This window comes from Lactuca serriola, chromosome 4 (assembly GCF_051521515.1).
Source record: "Lactuca serriola cultivar US96UC23 chromosome 4, Lser_US96UC23_V15, whole genome shotgun sequence".
Classification (NCBI taxonomy): Eukaryota; Viridiplantae; Streptophyta; class Magnoliopsida; order Asterales; family Asteraceae; genus Lactuca; species Lactuca serriola.
In genome coordinates this window covers 313,733,654-313,752,804 of record NC_136411.1, presented here as the reverse complement: position 1 = coordinate 313,752,804, position 19,151 = coordinate 313,733,654, and the positions used below count along the sequence as shown (strand labels likewise).

At 33.2% G+C, this 19,151-nt stretch overlaps 1 protein-coding gene and 1 long non-coding RNA gene across 3 annotated transcripts; both read right to left on the bottom strand.

Moving 5' to 3' along the window:
• Positions 1-206: 206 nt before the first annotated feature.
• LOC145097296 (uncharacterized) lies at positions 207-2,085 on the bottom strand. 2 transcript variants are annotated; one of them, XR_013704311.1, is made up of 3 exons: positions 1,853-2,085; positions 466-939; positions 207-367 (listed from the first exon to the last, which is right to left on the bottom strand). It is a non-coding gene; the product is annotated as an uncharacterized LOC145097296 (long non-coding RNA). The 2 variants fall into 2 exon arrangements; XR_013704310.1 differs by lacking the exons at positions 207-367; positions 466-939 and adding an exon at positions 1,309-1,632.
• Positions 2,086-9,636: 7,551 nt separating this feature from the next.
• Positions 9,637-12,513, bottom strand: LOC145097295 (HECT-like ubiquitin-conjugating enzyme (E2)-binding protein). Its single transcript, XM_079034831.1, has 5 exons — positions 12,067-12,513; positions 11,714-11,792; positions 11,009-11,605; positions 10,678-10,929; positions 9,637-9,974 (listed from the first exon to the last, which is right to left on the bottom strand). Exons 1-5 carry the CDS (start codon positions 12,488-12,490, stop codon positions 9,821-9,823), a joined length of 1,506 nt encoding a protein of 501 aa, XP_078890957.1. The 5' UTR covers positions 12,491-12,513; the 3' UTR covers positions 9,637-9,820.
• Between the last annotated feature and the right edge of the window lie 6,638 nt (positions 12,514-19,151).

Below are 19,151 nucleotides of genomic sequence, written 5' to 3'. Positions count from 1 at the left end.
TTGACTTCATATATTATTCACTTTGACATCTGTAACTTTTATGTACAAATACTATTTCTTAGCTACTAAATCTTTGTTTTTTAATTAGATCAAATTACCTATATTTTACATTCACAACATTCCATCTATAATTTATAAAGATACAGTCACTATACATCAGTTAGAAAACCTATGAAAATTTGGTAAGTGTGTAAGCATGATCACAATAGAAAAACAAACATGCTTGATTAAAATATATAAAAGTTGTTTAGGAAGACAAAAAATAAAGAATAAGTATAAATTCATAAGTACTTATTAGAAACAAAACATACAGAATGAAAAAAAATTGATACTTCAACCATTAGAGCTAACCATGTATCTGTCGCCCCTGCACTTACCAGACAACCAAAAGCAATTGAAGAATAAAAAAATTGATTAAACTCCTAATAACATTAGGGATTTCTCTGGTGAGGTCAAGAAATTTACCTTGAGTGAAGAGCGTTTAGTCGATTTCTGCTCCATGATTGTTCAGATGATGGAAAAATAGAAGAAATTTATGAAACCAAGCAATCAGAAGCCTTGAAGCAGAAAAGGAAAAAAGATAAATAACATGAATTTAGATGAGAAAAATAAAACTGAAGTTGCTTGAAAACAATCAGAAGCCGGACCCACAGAATTAGAAGCCATGAGCGGAAGTTACATATTGCTTCTCTAAAATATTTACGGGAGCGTGCGACTAAGGGGTTCGGGAAGAAGGAGGCGGAAGGCGAAATCGATCCCCGCTATTTCTGGAACTCGTATGCGATGGCGGTGGAGTTGAATGATTAGAGGAAAGGAGCGGTGGATTATGGGAGAATCGGTGAGTAGAGAAGAGAGAAGGTCGAATGGAAAACACGTACACAGTGGATATCCCAACGCCACCATATGTACAGGAGGGCTCTCAAACCAAGGAGACGAAATCTAGGAAAAAAAAAGCGGTGACATTGAGCAGGGCCAAATTGCAATTTCGATGAACAATTGGACCAATTGTGACATATAGCAAATATGTGGACCAAACATGTTAAAAATTCACCAACTCTACTGTAGCTAAGGGGCTGTTTGGCAGGATCTAAACTTTTAAGCTCTGAATTTCTAAGAGGGTCTGAATTTTTAAGATCTGAATTTTTAATATGTTGTTTGGTTGGAACCTCTGAACTGCTATGCTGAATTACAAAAATGACCATTTTACCCTTTCTATTATTTTTTGTTGAATTAAATGTTTATGTTTACAAAAATGACCATTTTTTCTTATATTAACACCATACAAAATCCAAATTAAACACAAATCCAAAATACAACAGAAATTCTTTCAAATCCATGAAAACATACAAATATCTTGGTGTGATCAACAAATCTATTAGAAAAAAAAATGATTAGGAAAAACAACAACAACAAATGTTCAGGCTAAACAAATACATCCATACTTTTTCTCCAGCATTACAACAAATGTCCCAACAGAATGTTGGACAAAAATACCCCTCCATTGTTTTTCTTGATCTCTCTTTCCCATGTTCTTCTTTCAACTGATCAATAATTTCCAACCCCTAAATCGACCTATAATAGCAAATCAAGACTAGAGGGGCAACATGGGGGACAACTTTGTTGTTAAAATCACTACCAAAAACAAACATGATCCAACACATCAAATGCACAACTGATAGCATAACAATTTCAGTTTTTATGTTCAAGTTTGAGGGCAAAGAAGGAAGAAATAGAAGAAGAAACAGTGTGCTATCAATTTCAATTTTTTATGTTCAAGTATGAGGGCAAAGAAGGAAGAAATAGAAGAAGAAACAGTGAATTCGAGGGAAAGAATGAAGAAACCAAAGAATACCTTTTTGTTGGCTGCTGCGGTCGGCGGAAGAACGACACGTAGATGGAGGCGGCGGAGGAAGGCGATGTTGATGTAGCGTCGTCGGGGACTAGGGTGGGCAGCGTCTGGCGTCGTCCGATGCTGTGGAGAAATACGCGAAGCAAGCAGACGCAAGGGAAGAAAAGAAGAGGGGTCGATTGTTAGGGCAAATAGGGAATCCTTAAATGCGCGTCTCTTTTTTTTTGTTTTCAGACTTGGTTTATTCTCTGAAAAAATAAGAGCTATTATTAATTTTAAGAGGCGAAAAATAATATACAAACAAACAGTCTGAATCTAAAAGTTTAAGACATTGCCTCTTAATTATGAAATTAAGAGGTAAACAAACAGCCCCTTATATATATATATATATATATATATATATATATATATATAATTTTATATGTTTTTATGGATTTTGCTTTTATATAATTTAAATATTGTTTTCATAGATTTTATATTTTTGGGGTTTATATAAAATAATAGTTGTAATTTTATTTTTTATTTAAATAAAAAGGTAGTAGTGATGACAGCTTTAGCAGCCAAGAAGGATTTTAGAGACAACAAAAAACTTTTAGTGACGAGACAATAGCGGCGACAGCTAAGAGCTCTAGCAGTGACACTTGTCGGCACTAATACCCTTATTTTTTGTAACAGTGTGGACTATGGAAAGGTCTCAACACGAGTTTTGATACACAAAGTTAGAGAATATATTCTCAATAGATGAAGATATATAAGGAATTTCATCTCACATTTTTACAAATTAAATAAAATAAATCTTGATTTGATGTCGACCGGTTCATAGTTGTTAAAGACAATGTCACTCAGGTTTTGCCTTAGAAACGGGCCCAAGTGGTGCTATTATTATGGCACATGTGAGAGAGAGAGAGAGAGAGAGAGCTTTGATGTGTGAAATTATCTCTTGAATTAAAGCTTTGACTAGTGAATAAAAACTTTATAAAATGCTAAAAATGCACAAAATCAGCATAAAATTTTGTCAAATTTCATCTTCACAATTGACAAAGTCCTTTTCTGCCGTAAAGGTGAGTCTCAAAAATCATCAAATAAGATGGCAATTTAGTATGGTATATGAATGTCATATTTAAGCATCACATAAATCATGGAAGGTCTTAATTCAAGTTTGTGATGCGAAAACAAACATGAAACTAGAGAATATATTTTGCCCACAGAATATTTATTAGGGGAATTTCAACGTAACTTTTAACAAAATGAATGAAATCAAGACTTCATATCGACTTTTCCATTTCCATAGTGGGCAAAGACAGTCTTACTCAATCGACCATCCCCTATTCGCTTTAGATACAGGACCAAGTGGCTATTACTAGGGCACTTTTATGAGAAAATTTGGACATTTTTATTTAATATTCCATGTATTCATGTGCCATGTTAGCATGATCTTTCTTTTCTTACACGACTGAACTTGTTATTTCATGTTTACATGATAATATCGACATTTAGAAAAGACTGTTTTCAAGAATTTCTATGATTAAATTGACAAGCTATAGCAGTTGCACCCAAACACTAGGGTTATATACATCCGATGGGACTTTTAGCCTAATATAGACTAGTACATTTTATGTAGACTCATTTTATATTCGGTGTACTTTTTTGGTCTTGGAATAGTCATTTATAACTTGTTTGTATTCTAATGTATTCATATGAATATATTTAAACATTCATTTCTAATTATAATTTAAACCATTTAGTCATTAGCCTACCCAATTCACAATTAAAAATTGTTCTTTGTCAGTGCCTTAAAAATTTTCATTTCTTTAAACCATGTAAAATACACACTAACCCCATATTAAATAGGGAAAATGACTCTTAATGGTAATTAACTTTTGCGTTTGTACTCATTTGGTCCATTTTTTTTTTGTATTCAATATACTATCAACTTGTTGTTTGTGTTCACCATAACCCTTTTGACCGGCTTTTTGACCTGTGATAGCCGGTCAAAGGGTTATGGTGAACACAAACAACAAGTTCGATGGTATATTGAGTACAAAAAAAAGGAAAGGGACCAAATGAGAACATATTCAACAATTGGTTACCCTTCTGAGTCATTTTCCCCGAAAAGTTAAATGAAATTAAAGTTGCAAAATTATCAAAGACTGCAACCTTCTTTGGCTATAACACATATGAAGAGCGTTTCAGAGGAGTAACTTCGTTAAAACATGGTCTATGTTATGCTTACTGTGGTTAGCTGTCAACACCTCTCTGCAAAAGGATATGACTGTGTATGAGAGGTATATTTATCAGCATAAACGTTTACCTCAAGGTATATTATGGTGATGTGTCTACAAAAGCAGCATGATATTGTACATATTGATGTTATATCTTATCCCATGAATTCGATCTTAAAGCTATGTAAACTAAAAAATCACAGCACTTGTGATTCTACTTGTTTGTAGACTTGTCTAGAATCCATGATACGATAAATCATTTGATTGAAAATGTAAATATAGTCATGAAATGCGCCTACTTAGTCAAGATTCCCCTAATAAATATTCAAATGCATTACAAAGTTGTACATGTATGAGTAATGTTCTTTCGTGGGTTATGTTTTGAAGAGAAGCAAGAATGAATCTCATAAATTCATTAATATCAGTAGGAGATGCCGTAAGATTTGTTGTAAATGAGTAAAGAGAAAATAAATCAGGAGGGTAACCAACTATTGCATTTGTTCTCATTTGGTCTCTTTCCTTTTTTGTACTCAATATACCATCGAACTTGTTGTTTGTGTTCACCATAACCCTTTGACCGGCTATCACAGGTCAAAAGTCGGTCAAAATGGTTATAGTGAACACAAACAACAAGTTCGATGGTATATTGAATACAAAAAAAAAAAAAAAAAAAAAAAGGACCAAATAAATACAAACGCAAAAGTTAATTACTCTCAAGAGTCGTTTTCCCTATTAAACATGAGAGGGTGAGTGTACCAATTGCAGGCTTTAATTGTAATAACATGCTCGTTTTTTTTCCGAGTTAAGTGTTCTTTGATGATATATTATCTTATGTAAACATTTTTTTTCTTATATTTGATCTTCATTTTTAATATGTTTAAAGTGTTTAATGACCTCTCGTATCTGCTTCTTGAATTCCCCAAGGTAAACTACCTTAGAGCTCAGTCTTGAAGCAGGTCAACGGAGTTCCCCAACAGGTTGGGGTAAATTTTCATCTCTAAGGCAAACCATACTCCAACAACTCAACAACACCATCTCCTTCCAACTCCACCATGGGTTCCATCACAATGCAAAATAACCTCCCATTTCCCGATGTCTAACCACGTTAAAATTATATTTATGATTTTGCGTATAAAAGGAACTTGTAAGCTATTTTTCCATACTCGAAACTCGAAAGGGATACCCACATACATATACTAAGCTTTTTTATTACATCATTCATCATGTGGTTTGTTTGGTTGATTGCTATCAAACCAAATTGTTACTTGTGATGACAATAAATTCTCAAGATGGATATAATCAGACAAATATAACAAGTTTTGAAGCAATTATGCAAAATAATACATTTGTACATATAAGTATATAACCTTTTTTTTTGTTATATTTTTAAATTTGACCAATATAAAGTTTCAATTCAAACAAACACACTAAAACTTTCACCTTTGCTAGGTGTAAGAGAGAATAATATAAATTGAATTGGTTTTTTTATCAAAATATAGAAATAATTTGTCAAACAAGAAAAGGTTTGACATGAGAAAAAAGAGATTGTGGGGTAGCCAAAGAGACCACTGATACTCGACCAAGGGTCTTTGAAAAGACCAAAAATCTCTTTGAAAAGTAGAAGTAGCAAGTCATCCTTGGCTACCAAATGACGCTCTTTTCTTCATGCAAGACCTATCTCGTCCTTCCACCATGGATTCACACACTCAATTCCCGGTTGACAACTTATAATTGTCTATATTTAGTAAGGTTTTCCAAGGTTGTATTTATAGCCACCATAGCACAAAAAACATCCAATAATTTTTATTATTATTCTTTGTGAAATGGAATCATTTAAGGTTCTCATGTCCATCGTATCTTTAATTAAGGCTTTGACTTGTGAAAAAAAAAGTTTTAAAAAGCTAAAAGAGCACAAAATCCACACAAGATTTTGTCAAACTTGTAGCTTCACAGTTAGCAAAGTCCCTTTCAAACATAGATAAGGATTTCATCAAATAAGATAGCAATTTAGTATGACTTTTGTATATGACACCACAAGAATCCGATATATTTAAGCATCACGTAAACCATAGAAAGGTGTCCAGGCTTGTGATGCCAAAACAAACATGAAATGAGAGAACATATATTCTTCTCACACGATATTTATTAGAAATTTCAACCCACCTTTAAAAAAATTGAATGAAATCAAAGACTTGCTATCAATTTTTTTGTAGTTGCCAAATACAACCTTACTCAAGTGACCCTTGGCCCGATTCTCTTTAAACGGTAAAACCGCACCTGGGCGACTCTTAAATCCCATGTGGACAGCTGTACAGGCCTAGTTTTTTTCATTATATATTTTTGTTTACAAATAAAAAATTATCATAAAGATAACGGGCAATTTTTTTATTGTTCGTCCTAGATCTTTGAAAATATTTAAATTTTCAGGACCAGTCCTGCTCCTCCGATTAGTTTGGCTTTATATAACTGCCTAAGTGGATATTCCTATGGCACTTTTGTGAGAAATTTTGGATGTTTTTATTTAATGCTCCATGTATTCATGTGCCATGTTTGCATGACCTTTCGTTTTTTTACATCCTGAATTTGGTAGATCAACATAAAAACTGTGTTTACATGATAAGGCAATTACAGATAATGTACCAAATTTCCCAAATATTTTCCTCACCTAATACAAGAATTTACATGATAAAATTATTCCGTTGATTTTATTTTAGTTTAATTTTGTACTTGTCAAAGGTGCATAATTAGCAGTAAAAACAGAAATGAAAGAAAAAAGATAGGAAAAGAAAATAAAAACAAAAACAAATCGAAAACTAGATTTTTTTTTGAGAAAATAGAAATGAAGAAAACTAGTCATAAATACTAATAATGATCATGAAAACACTTATTTTTTGCGTTATGGTTTAGCAATGTAAATGTTTATTTTTTAAGAGGGTAACGAATTTTTACTTTTGTCCACAATTATTCATTTATTTGTACACCATTTACTATGAAACTTGTTTTTAGTGATCAAAAAATATCATTATGACCGGCTTTAATCGGTTTTCGACGATTTTAACATCTCCAGCGACTCTCAATAATCTTTTGCAAGCTTCCGGCCAATATGAGTTTTCCAGCAAGTTATTGGCACATCAAATAAGACCTTCAAGTGAAATCTAGAAAAGGTTCAAATGATTTCCGGAACTCAAGAGCACAAGATCATAAGAAACCAAGATCTGAAAATCGAGTTCAATAACATGTTTTTGGAACACGTTTTTAGGTTCAAACCATTTCAAGAACATCTTTGAAGGTTCATCCATGGCATGAACATGATATGTTCTTGAGATCCGTTATTGACTTCATCGTATATACTCTTAAGATTTGTTCAAGTGTTTTTTTCTGGTGGGTTCATTAGAAACGAGATATGTTCTTGAGTCCTTTAGAAACAAGAACTCATGTTCAAGAATCGATTCTTCAAAAATATGGAAAAATTGAGATATGAAGGGAGAGTCGTTGGAGATTTTGTTTATGATGTGTCACGATTTCATTGGAAAACTGATGTTGCCCGAGAAGATGACATGAGATTAAGAGATTCATCAGAAATGTCAAAGTTGTCGGAAACTGGCTAAAACCAATCATAATGGTATTTTTTTTAACACGAAAATGAGTCTGTTATTCTCATAAGTCATTATCCCTTTTCTTCTTCTAGTATTCTCTTAGGTTGCATTTCATGCATGTGATTGAATCGTGTTATGTGATTCTTAAAATAATATAAAAAGTCCCTCTAGTGAATGGTTCCTCTACTCTTCCTTCTGCCTTTCTGGCATCTGCTTCTCGAATTTTCCAATGTAAACTACTTTATAGCTATGAGACCGTTACTAAGCCTCGATAGCAGCAATAAGGTCCAAACGCAGACCATACCCCACAACTCAAGAACACCACTACCACACGACCACCATTTGCTTCCACCTCCCCCACCAATATCATCACAACACAAAACAACTTCCCATTATCGTTAAAATGATATTTTTATGGTTTTGACTATGAAAGAGGCTTGTTAACCTCTTTTTCCGTACTCAAAAGACTATATATATATATATATATATATATATATATATATATATATATATATATATATATATATATATATATATATATATATATAGTCAAGAATTATTTCATCTTTTTGCTACTATGCTTTTTATACACCATTCATCATGTGGTTTGTTTGGTTTGATTGCTATCAACCCAAATTGTTATTTGTGATGACATCAAATTCTCAAGATGAATATAATCTAAGCAAATTAACAAGTTATCAAGCAATTATGCAAAATAGTGCATATGTGCATCTAACTTTTTTGTTATATTTTTAAATTTGACAAACACAAGGTTTCAATCCAACAAAGGAATAAAACTCTTACCTTTATTGTGTGTAAGAGAGGATAATATAGATTGAATTGTTCGTCATCAAAATGTAGAAATAATTTGTCAAACAAGAAAAGGTTTGACATGAGAGAAAAGAGATCGTGAGGTTAGCCAAAGAGACTGCCTGACAACCGACGAAACAAAGGGTCTTTGAAAAGACCAAAAAACCCTTTGAAAAGAAGTATGCAGGCAAGTCATCCTTGGCTACCAAACGACACACTTTTCTTCATGCAAGACCTCCCTTGTTGTGCTTCCTCCATGCATTCACACTCCCGATTATAAACTACTATATTTAGTATAGTTTTTCAAGGTCGTATTTATAGCCTCCATGGCACCAATATAATCCAATAAATTTTGTTCTTTTTCCTTTTGAAATGGCATCATTTAAGATTCTCATGTAGGTCTCAACACGAATTTATGACGCTGAAAATTAGAGAATATATTCTAAACAAAGAAGATTTAGTAGGAATTTCAACTCAACTTTTTTTACAAAATGAATGAAATCAAGACTTGTAAATTATCGGCTTCACACGCCTCCATAAATTGGTATTGACTTATGTAATGATTGGTTTATATGGTGAATGGTATACTTGCATAAGTGGTCAAGAATTCAAGTTACAGGAGTGTGACTTTCAATTTCAATGTGGATTTGTGACTTTTGTAAGTATTGGGCTTTAATGATGTTATTAACATCTTATAGGTTGTTGGAAGAATAACCTTTTAACAGAAATAGCACATGACTATTAACAATTTTAAGTTTTTAACTGACCCTATGTAATTGCTTTATATTTTATATTCTTGTGATCATATCAATGGAAAAAATAAAAAGGCATCAAACACAATTTTCTTGTGGTTTTACTTTTTATGGAACACGACCTTACAAATATGATGCAAAATCAACTCATCCTTCAACAAGAAATATTCCAAAATCAAGAGAATTAAAACCACTTTCGATTTCAAAAGTACAAATATCAACAATTTTTTTTGTAATTATGAGCATGAGAAGGGCATTCACGTCTTTTACACACACACAAGAGAGTCTCTGTCCCACAACCTTAAATCTCATATAGTTTGAATATATTCTCTAATTTAAGAATATAAGTACATGATCCCAAAGGGAATCTCGTTTCTTCAAGAATTTGTATCTCAAAACTCATCAAAGAAGCAAAAGTGCTATTTTTAAGATAATATTTTTTGTCAATTTATAGCCCAATATCACAAAACTACACCATGTAGGTGCTAACTTCCAAACCCTAAATCATCTAGAAGACTAGGACTACAAACTTCACAACAATATTAATCACTAAATTTACTATAATCTTTTAGTGAAGTTTTAAAATGTTGATTACCTATGTAAGAAAGATAAAGACAAACCCTGAAGAGATGCATGAGAAGGTGGAAGCATTCGGTTTCCTATTTCCAATGATTCTGCTAATGCTTTTGTCATCAACATGTAAACATCTTCAACTTGATTCTTTTTAACCCATTCATCTAATTTCCTATATAAAGATTCAAATTTCTTTCTTAACATTGAGAAAGTAATTGTAATAAGTAAAGAAAGTAAAAAAGTATAACATGTAAACGCCTTTGAACGCACTCACAAACATTTCTGTAATTTCCTCTGTTTCCTACAGAGGGACCATTTCTGTAACTTTATCTTAGATGGGAATTGTTTTTGTAATTTTGTTACACAAGGACATTTCTGTAATTTTTTTCTCACACAGGGACCATTTCCGATCTTTAATTTTGTTACACAAGGACCATTTCTTTAATTTTGTCTGACGTACAGGGACCATTTCCATAACTTTTTCTTACACAGGACCATTTCTGTAACTTTGTTACACACGGACCATTTTTTTTTAACTTTGTTATACAAGGACCATTTTTGTAACTTTCTCTAACACAGGGACCATTTCTGTAATTTCGTCTATTTCCTACAGAAAGACCATTTTTCATTTCTGTAATTTCATCTATTTCCTACAGAGGGACCATTTCTGTATCTTAAAACGGGATCATTTTTGTAATTTTGTTATACAGGGACCATTTCAGTAAAAAAATTCTCTCACAGGGACCATTTCTGTCATTTTGTCTATTTGAAAACTATAGGGACAAAAAGTGCATCTCACCAAAGAAAAAAACTGAAAGAAACCTTTTTTAAAGGTCAAGAAGAAGAAAGAAAAAATTAAGATGATATTAACAAACCTTAGCTGAGATTCAGTGGTGTTACTGCAGTCTGAAAATAGCACTTTAATCATAGGGTAGATATTGATCTTGGGAATTGATACCATTTCATCCATACAATCCCCAAATGAGCACCATGAATTAGGGTTTATCAGAACAATTTGCAACATTGGAGATCTTGTTTGCAGATTTCTAACCACTGTTCTGAATGAGAGTTCATCTTTTGCACTTTCCAACAACTGGCTACTGAACATCCTCTCTAAACTGTATTTCCTGCAAAGATTCATTAAACCACATAAAAATCATGACCTAAACCTAATAAAAAGTAATAACATAAAGATATAAAATTTACCTAAAAAGGTCATTTGAACTTCCAATTGGTAGTGAAGTAGATATGAAACATTTGAACAAGTGAACACTATCATTCAATGGGAAACCATCAAGATTATCATGTGGGAATGCTCCAAGAAGACATGAGCAATTAGGACATGAGATTTCACTCCATTTTATGTCTTTTGAAAGATAAGGGGATGTGACCATGAAGCTATTTCCAAGAAGACCATTGAGGAGACTAGTTTTGTTAGCTAGTAACTCATTTATATCAAGTGTTTCCTCTTCATGTTCATGAACATGGCAGCATTCATGATCATGGAGTTTTTCATTTTGACTACCATGATCAACATTCAGCTTTTTAAAGCTGTTATTCAAAGAATGAAGAGATTTGTGTTCTTGGAGTTTAATTTTGTCAGGAAATTTATGTCCTATTAAGTCATCTTTGGAGATGACAATAGATGTAGCATCCACTAGGCACATTCCAGATGAACATGTGTATGAGTTGGCATATTTTGCTACAAGTTTCTCACTTACACCCCCAAAAGAACAGCAACAAGTCCCAAACCAGTTATCAGCTGCCTCACGCCAATTAACAGATGGCATTTCCTTGAAAAATCTGTGTATATGATTCGGATTCACTGTTAGGTTAACTATTAGAAAGTGTTATAGAATGACTCAAAGAACGAATGTAGAAAGTATGGTGTTAATGGGGAGAGAATCCTACTGAACAGCTCTTGTTAACTTGGTAGAGCAACCTCTGCAATAAAACTGCACCTCTCCACAGGAAGCCAGCTTCTTAAGATCTGAATTCACAAAGTTAAAATGGATAAGAATGAAATACAAGAGAAACACGAAGTGCACATTGGAAAGGAAGATAGTGTGAAGGATAAATGATATGCAGAAGAGGAATAAGATGCAATGTTCTAAGTAGCTTTGCACACCATGACACCATTACAGAGTTCCATATACCGGTTCTTTGTTTGATGCAAGATAACTTTACTGCTGGTGATAAATTCTAAGAGCTAAGATGCCGATGAATAGTGAAAATCAAAAATAAAAAGAATATATTTTGATTACCAGAATCCAATTGAAGAGGTTGAAGTTCATCATCTTCCAATTCATTCTCATCACCAGCTTCAAAATCAAAATTCGATATAATCGGGTGGTCGACGGGAAGAATCAGAACAAATTTAACTTCAATGTGATCATCCAGTGCTCGTAAATTAATCGGCGAATCAACATCGATCAAGACCCTAGGAATCGGAACCCAAAGTGACGCTGCCGTCGCCGGTGACCCTACTTGATTTTTGTCGAGCCAAGTAACTTCGAGTAGAGATTTATCCGATAAAATAGTCACCTTCAAATCGGTGCATTGAGAGGAGGGTTTGGTGTTGGGGTGAAAGATGTATAACCGGATAATGGGGACGTGGGAATTGGATTCCCATGTGAACCTCCATTTTCTAGGGTTTTTAGTGGCGGGAAGAAGTTCAGAAATGCTCATTTCTGGTAAAACTAAAACCCTCCCTTTATTGGAGGACTTGAATGTATAGTATTGATGATGTTGATATTTCAACTATCTACCTTGTTTATTCACTTCGTGACACTTTTGCCCCTCCATGATATTTCGTGTATGCATTCGATAGTGTTTGAAAAAAAAAGAAAAATTCATTAAACTAAGCATTATAGACAAAACCTTTGAAAAAATAACCATTACTTTTTACTTTTTGAAAAATAATTGCTTACTTCAGAATATCATATTCTTATATATATACTAAACGAATGCACGCGCGTTGCGCAGTGGGATAATTATGTAGTTTAATATGGTTATATATGGTTTAATGTATTGTGAATAAGCCATACATAAAACTTGTATGCGAGTAAATAGCATGTATATTTTTTGATTTACAGATTTTTTATCATAATAAATAATGAAATTTTTTTACTATTAGTTTAAAATTTTAAATGTAATTTTTATGTACACATTAGTATTTTAATGTAATTAGTTGATGATTGATTAGATATTGATTCTCATTTGTGGTCGTCTATTTATGTTGAACCTCATAAAAATACATATTTAACGACTTTTGTTAGTTTTACTATTGAATAGAAAATGATGCATTATTTTAAGTAAATATAAAAAATCTCATTCTCAATCTATTTTAAGATAGTGACATATTTTAAGTTAATATAAAAAAATCATATTCTATAACTAATGAAAAGAAAAAACGGAGCCAAAATTTTTAACTATAATAAAGTTGATTCCAATTAAAAAGTGTTCAATCGAAGATAATATCATCCAATAAACATCATAAGATATTACGTTATATTCAAATTACAGACATCATTTTTGTAAAAGTCATTTAAAATATATGAGACTATAGTGCCTAATACAACAATGTAATAACCAAATGACTCTAACATATTTTAAATGAAATATAATTATAATATATTATCTATGCAACTAAATTTCTGCACAACATATGGGATTCGTCTACTATATGGTATTTTTCTAATATATTATATTATAGTATAAACATTATATTTGGAAAACCACTTTGAGTTATATTGTAGTTTATAACATTAAATTTGTGATGGAGGACACACATTTGTGTATTTATATCTATATTATATATTTAAAACAAATCTTATATAAACATCCAGCCTAAATATTCATCTTCAAGTTTTCTTTCTTCGCCAAGTAAACAAACTTTTGTTATAAAGCCAAAATTGGAATAAAAGACACTTAATTGTATGATCATGATATATTGTATTTTGATTGGGGCTTGTACAAAACATGCATGAACATATATTATTAATTTATCTTTTGTTTTGGATAATATGAATAAGATATCTTCAAATCCAACGTATCAAACGGATTACCCATTTACTAAAGTTTAAAACCCAAAAACTCAAACATGTTCTAATACCATACAAATGCAAGAGGTTTTAGCAAATTATTATCTCATATGAATTACCATTGATTATGTGTAATTAATTATTAAGAAAGTGAAAAGGTTTGGGGGTTTCAAATGCATGAGATTTTAGCAAATTATTGTGGGGGGTTTCAAATGCATGACAATCAAGAGAAAATGCAAGCTTTATTAGTATGTAAGATTAAAGATGGATACTTTTTAGGAATAGTGAAGTTGTGTGCTGTTTGTCAAGAATGGCCCTCTGTTTATATATGTATGTTGAAATTCGTCTCTGGGTCAGTTTATGTCAACGCCGATATTTTGTGCGGACATGTTGGAATACACAGTTCCGGTTTCCCGGTCATTTTATCTACACCCGTAGGTTAATCGATCTTCCAGTTTCTTCTTATCCAAAATCGGCGTCTGCCTGTTGCTTGAGAGTGATTGTATCTAGGGTTTCAAATCTCGATTTCGCTTATTCTGTTTCTTCTATACTGTTTTTTTATTACAATCACACAAATCTTCTTCTTCGTTCTCCACCAAACCTCTCTGTTGCGACACTGCCTCCGCCAATGTAACGCCCGCAAATCCGGGCTAGTCAAATTAGAGGCAATAGGGGTCGAAAACGACTTTTCGACAAAAGATTATTTAGAATAAATAATCTTAACCAAGTTTTAGAGTATGTTACGAGGTTTTCGTACATATAAAGAACACCGAAATCCGAGTTATAACGAAGAAGTTATGACCCGTTGAAGTTTCGCGACGGAACCAACACGATACCGGGAAGCGTAAATAGTGAATTTACGATAGAGCGAGATTTAGACTTAGCGATCTAAACGAAAGTCGTAGAATATGTTAAACTAAGAACATCGATAAAAAGAACGCCCAAATCTGACTTCGTATGAGGAAGTTATGATTTTTCTAAGATTTAGCATAGCAGTGCATAGCCCGAAATCTGAATTTTAGATCGGTCGATTTTTAGCCGACGGGATCTAAATAAAAGTTGTAGTACTCGTAAATACCAACGCGTGGATATAAAGAACGTCGATAATAGAGCTCGTATGCGAAAGATATGGACGAAACTTAGTCCCTACTTTTCGAGCGCGGCGAATTCGATACAGTTTTGTAAATCCGAGATAGAATGAGAATTAGCCAACGAGGTCTAAATGAGAGTTGAAGATCTCATTAATAGGAACTCAACGGTAAAAAGACAGACAAAAACGGAACTCGTATGCGAAAGTTATGGACGAAGCTTAGTCTCTACTTTTCGAGCGCGGCGAATTCGATACAGTTTTGTAAATCCGAGATAGAATGAGAATTAGCTAACGAGGTCTAAATGAAAGTTGAAGATCTCATTAATAGGAACTCAACAGTAAAAAGACAGACAAAAACGGAGCTCGTATGCAAAAGTTACGGACGAAGCTTGGAGACTACTTTACTATACACTTCCTATAAATAAGAGATGAACTCTTCATTATTTCCTCACACCTTCAAACCTTTCTTTCTCTCTCTAACTTCTCTCTAGCCTCCCTAAACCCCTCCCAACTCTAGGGAACCTCCCTATCATGAGAAGAGAGCCCCGGAGCGCCCGACGGCTCCGAGAAGAAAAGCTTTCGGCTCGGAAACGCTGCTCCAGCGAAGCCCGGTTTTTAATAAAAACCCGCTGTAAGTGAGCTACGCCTATAGTATATTTAATATAGATTTTATTTAATTATAGTAACATTGTTAGGACCTCAAAATAATTATTTAGGCTATTATTATGAGTTATATTGAGTGTTATTTAACGCTTATATAATAGTAATAATAGCTAGACTATTAAATTAGTCTCGTCAAGCGTTAGACTAAACTCTAGTGGTAATGATACTAGGTTTCGTCAAGGGATAATTGTTTTAAGAGTAACGAAGTGCTATCCGAGTGCCGACTCACCACCTTTCAAGTGAGTGCATGGTCCCTTTCATCTTACACATAGATATGAAGTATTTTATATAAACTACGTGCTATGTGTGTACATTATCTGAATACTTGCTGTCTATGTTGGTTGAACGTTTTATACATGTTTTAAAGGATTTAAACTGTATACGTATTTTATATATACGAATATGTTGGGTATGAGATGGGTAGATGAATGATGAGAGATAGAAGATGACGTGAGTATATATTGGCAGCTATAGACTTAGTGCCTATGAGACGAACACCGGTAGCTATGGACTTAGTACCTTTTAGACGTTGGTAGCTATGGATTTAGTGCCTGTTGGGAATTGGTAGCTATGGACTTAGTACCTATTAGTTAGAAGCTGGTAGCTAAGGATTTAGTACCTGTTGAACATTGGTAGCTATGGACTTAGTACCTATTAGATAAAGACTGGTAGCTATGGATTTAGTACCCGATGAATAGACTATAGCAGCTATGGAATTAGTGCTTTATGAACGAACATTGGCAGCTATGGATTTAGTGCCAGTCCTATAACCCTGGAAGTAAGGGACTTCGGAATAAACGAATGCAGGATAGACGACTCTTAGGTTAAATCCTTAAGAGTAAAGAAGATAACGGGGATGGGTAATGGGGTTGATTGTTTGATTGAACATAATAATTATATTATTGTGGGTTGAAAACCCTATGTACTCACCAGGTTTCCCAACCTGACCCACTCAGTTTATGTATATCACAGGTGACGAAAGTGAAGTGACATTACACTGAGAGATTTAAAAGAGATGTAGATCCCTAGTGTAAATCATTGTAAGTCTGTTTATGCTTATGTTTCGGTATTAACGATGACATCCCAAACATTTTAAAATGAAATAAATACGTTTCTTCGAAAATGTTTTAATAACGTATTTACCATGTTTTTCTGGGAACAAATTCCGCAACCTTTTTATAAAATGAAGTACTCTGATTTTTATAAAGCATAAACAAAATCGGTCTTTTCTGGCCGTGATTTTGGGGATGTCACAGCCAAAGCCTCCGTCGGTGAGTTGCAGGATCCGTCGGTGGGTTGCTGATGTTACAGTACTTCCACCGCTTTTCATCCAACTCTTCTCTTTGTTTCTTCTCCGTATGTCTGACCATCGGAAGCCACCACCTGTTTCGACGATGATTGAAAGGTATTTTCTCAACCCTTCTAATTTGTTTATCGTTCCTTGCATTCCCTAGCCGCCTCCAAACCACCACCTCATTATGTTCCTTTTCTTCTACACCTCGAATATTCAGCTCTTCTACGACCGACATCATCTAGAGATTGAACATCACCAACCGCTTCTCTCAAACAACTCGATATTCAATCGAAGTTTTGAGTGCAATGCATTGATCTTCACATCAAATGGCTTCATCGTAACCATCTACAATTAATTTCACTGTTCTTTTCTTTTTCTTTCTCTATTCCACACCACAGAAACTCCGCACTATAAACACTGTCATTTCCTTCGCCCAATAGCTACCTTATTCATGTTTGTTCTGTGGAGGTTTGATGAAATTTTGTTCAATGTTCCATATTAGGGATTACTAAAATTGAATTTTTCTTATTGTAGAGTCGTTGATGTTGTCACTTGATGGAGGGGGAGCGGTTTCTTCTGGAAGCATAACATGTTTTGTTCGTGGTTCTTTTTTTTATTGGTGATTAAGTTTTTCATCCGATTAAGGTTCGTTGCTGTGAAGCTAGAAATTTGTTCATTTTTATATAGCAACATATATAATTCTAGATTAACAGGTCCAAAAGTTATATGTGCAGACCAGGTGTTTGATAAAATGCTTGAGAGAAGAAAGAGCATGTTAAATGTTACCGTTCTTCTATTATGTAAATTGTTCACCTTATAAAACTATATTAAAATATAATCTTTTGGGTACCCTGTGAAAAATTTAAGTGGGTGAATTCTTGGATATGCCTATCCTGACTGGATCACTCTATGAAATTAATAACCTTGAATTCATCATAATGATCAAATGTTTGACCATGAAGGTAAAGAATTGAATATAGAACCCTTTGGTTATAGGTGGATGTCAACGAGGCTTCCACATACATTGTTATTCAGGTCAAACATGAGCTTTTCCGTTTTTCTTTTCTTTCAAACTCCAATTCCAGTGAAAAATTACATTACCATAGAGTAAGAAGTGACTTAAAGCCTTTGAAAGATAAAGGTACATGGATGTAGTTATGTTATGATACTTAACTATTTCAAAATACAGAGTAATTAATATTTTGGGTTGCATCAGCAACCTCCACGTGTATTGCAAGAACTTTCATGGATGATATTGCTTACAGGTTAGATACATGATACAATAATACATCATTGCTTTCATAATAATATCTGTCCAATTTACATGAAATAGAAAAATATCTTAAAATTAATGTTTTGGGCCGCATAAATGGAGAAAATATACATTGACGTTTATTTAGAACCAATTTTGTATTAAAAAGATATTTTATACATAGAAAAAGAGAAATATGAGATATAGAAATAAACTATATACCGGCCTTATATAGATATTATTATTATTATTTGTGCTCCTTTTTTTTAATTATGTATTATGTTTCTTGGTGTTCAAAACAGAGTACAATCATTGCTTTATTGGATATTTGGAACGAGGATTGTTTTGTATGTCAATGATATTGCTATGATTAGGTAAAATTATCAAAGTGAAATGTTGCAAAATCTTAACTTTCAGTTAATGATTATCATTCCCATTTCCCAATTTACCCTTACTCTTTCACCATGAATAAACAAAGATAACTTTTGTTTTTGCATTTCTTCTACATTTGCAGGTTGTTCTACCGGGAAAATAGAGACAACACCGGTCTGTTCCTCCGATTCAGCTCCTGCCAACCATTCCTCCAAGTACAATTTAGAACGAGCTTTACAAAATTCTCAAACCTTTCTTCAACTTTATCTGTTTTACCCTTTCGTTGCTTCTCTTGCTTTCCAGATTTGTTTTCAGCTTCTTTATAAGTTTTTTTTTAATTGATTGGTTATGTTTTTAAATTTTCAGTAAATTGGTTAGACTTTTAATGGTTGGTTCCATGTGATGTTCATGTGGCTTTTTTGACTTCAGTTGGTAGTAAATGGTGATTGTGGATTGATTGAGTTTCAAATATGGTTATTCAGTTTTGGATAAATAAACACAACGATGGGACCATTTGTTTGTGCAAAGTCTAATTTAGGGTAATCTTATCAACAACCAATTTAGTTTTTTTTTTGTTTCTTAAATTTTTTTTATTGATTTGATTATTATGTTTTAAGGGTTTTTGCTATGAGCTT

Coding starts and splice junctions, on each gene's coding strand:
- LOC145097295 (XM_079034831.1), bottom strand. CDS start 12,490: ATGAGCATTTCTGAACTTCTTCCCGCCACTAAAAACCCTAGAAAATGG. Junction 10,930..11,008: donor AGTTCAAATGACCTTTTTAG/GTAAATTTTATA, acceptor GAATCTTTGCAG/GAAATACAGTTTAGAGAGGA. Junction 9,975..10,677: donor ACCACTGAATCTCAGCTAAG/GTTTGTTAATAT, acceptor ATCTTTATATAG/GAAATTAGATGAATGGGTTA.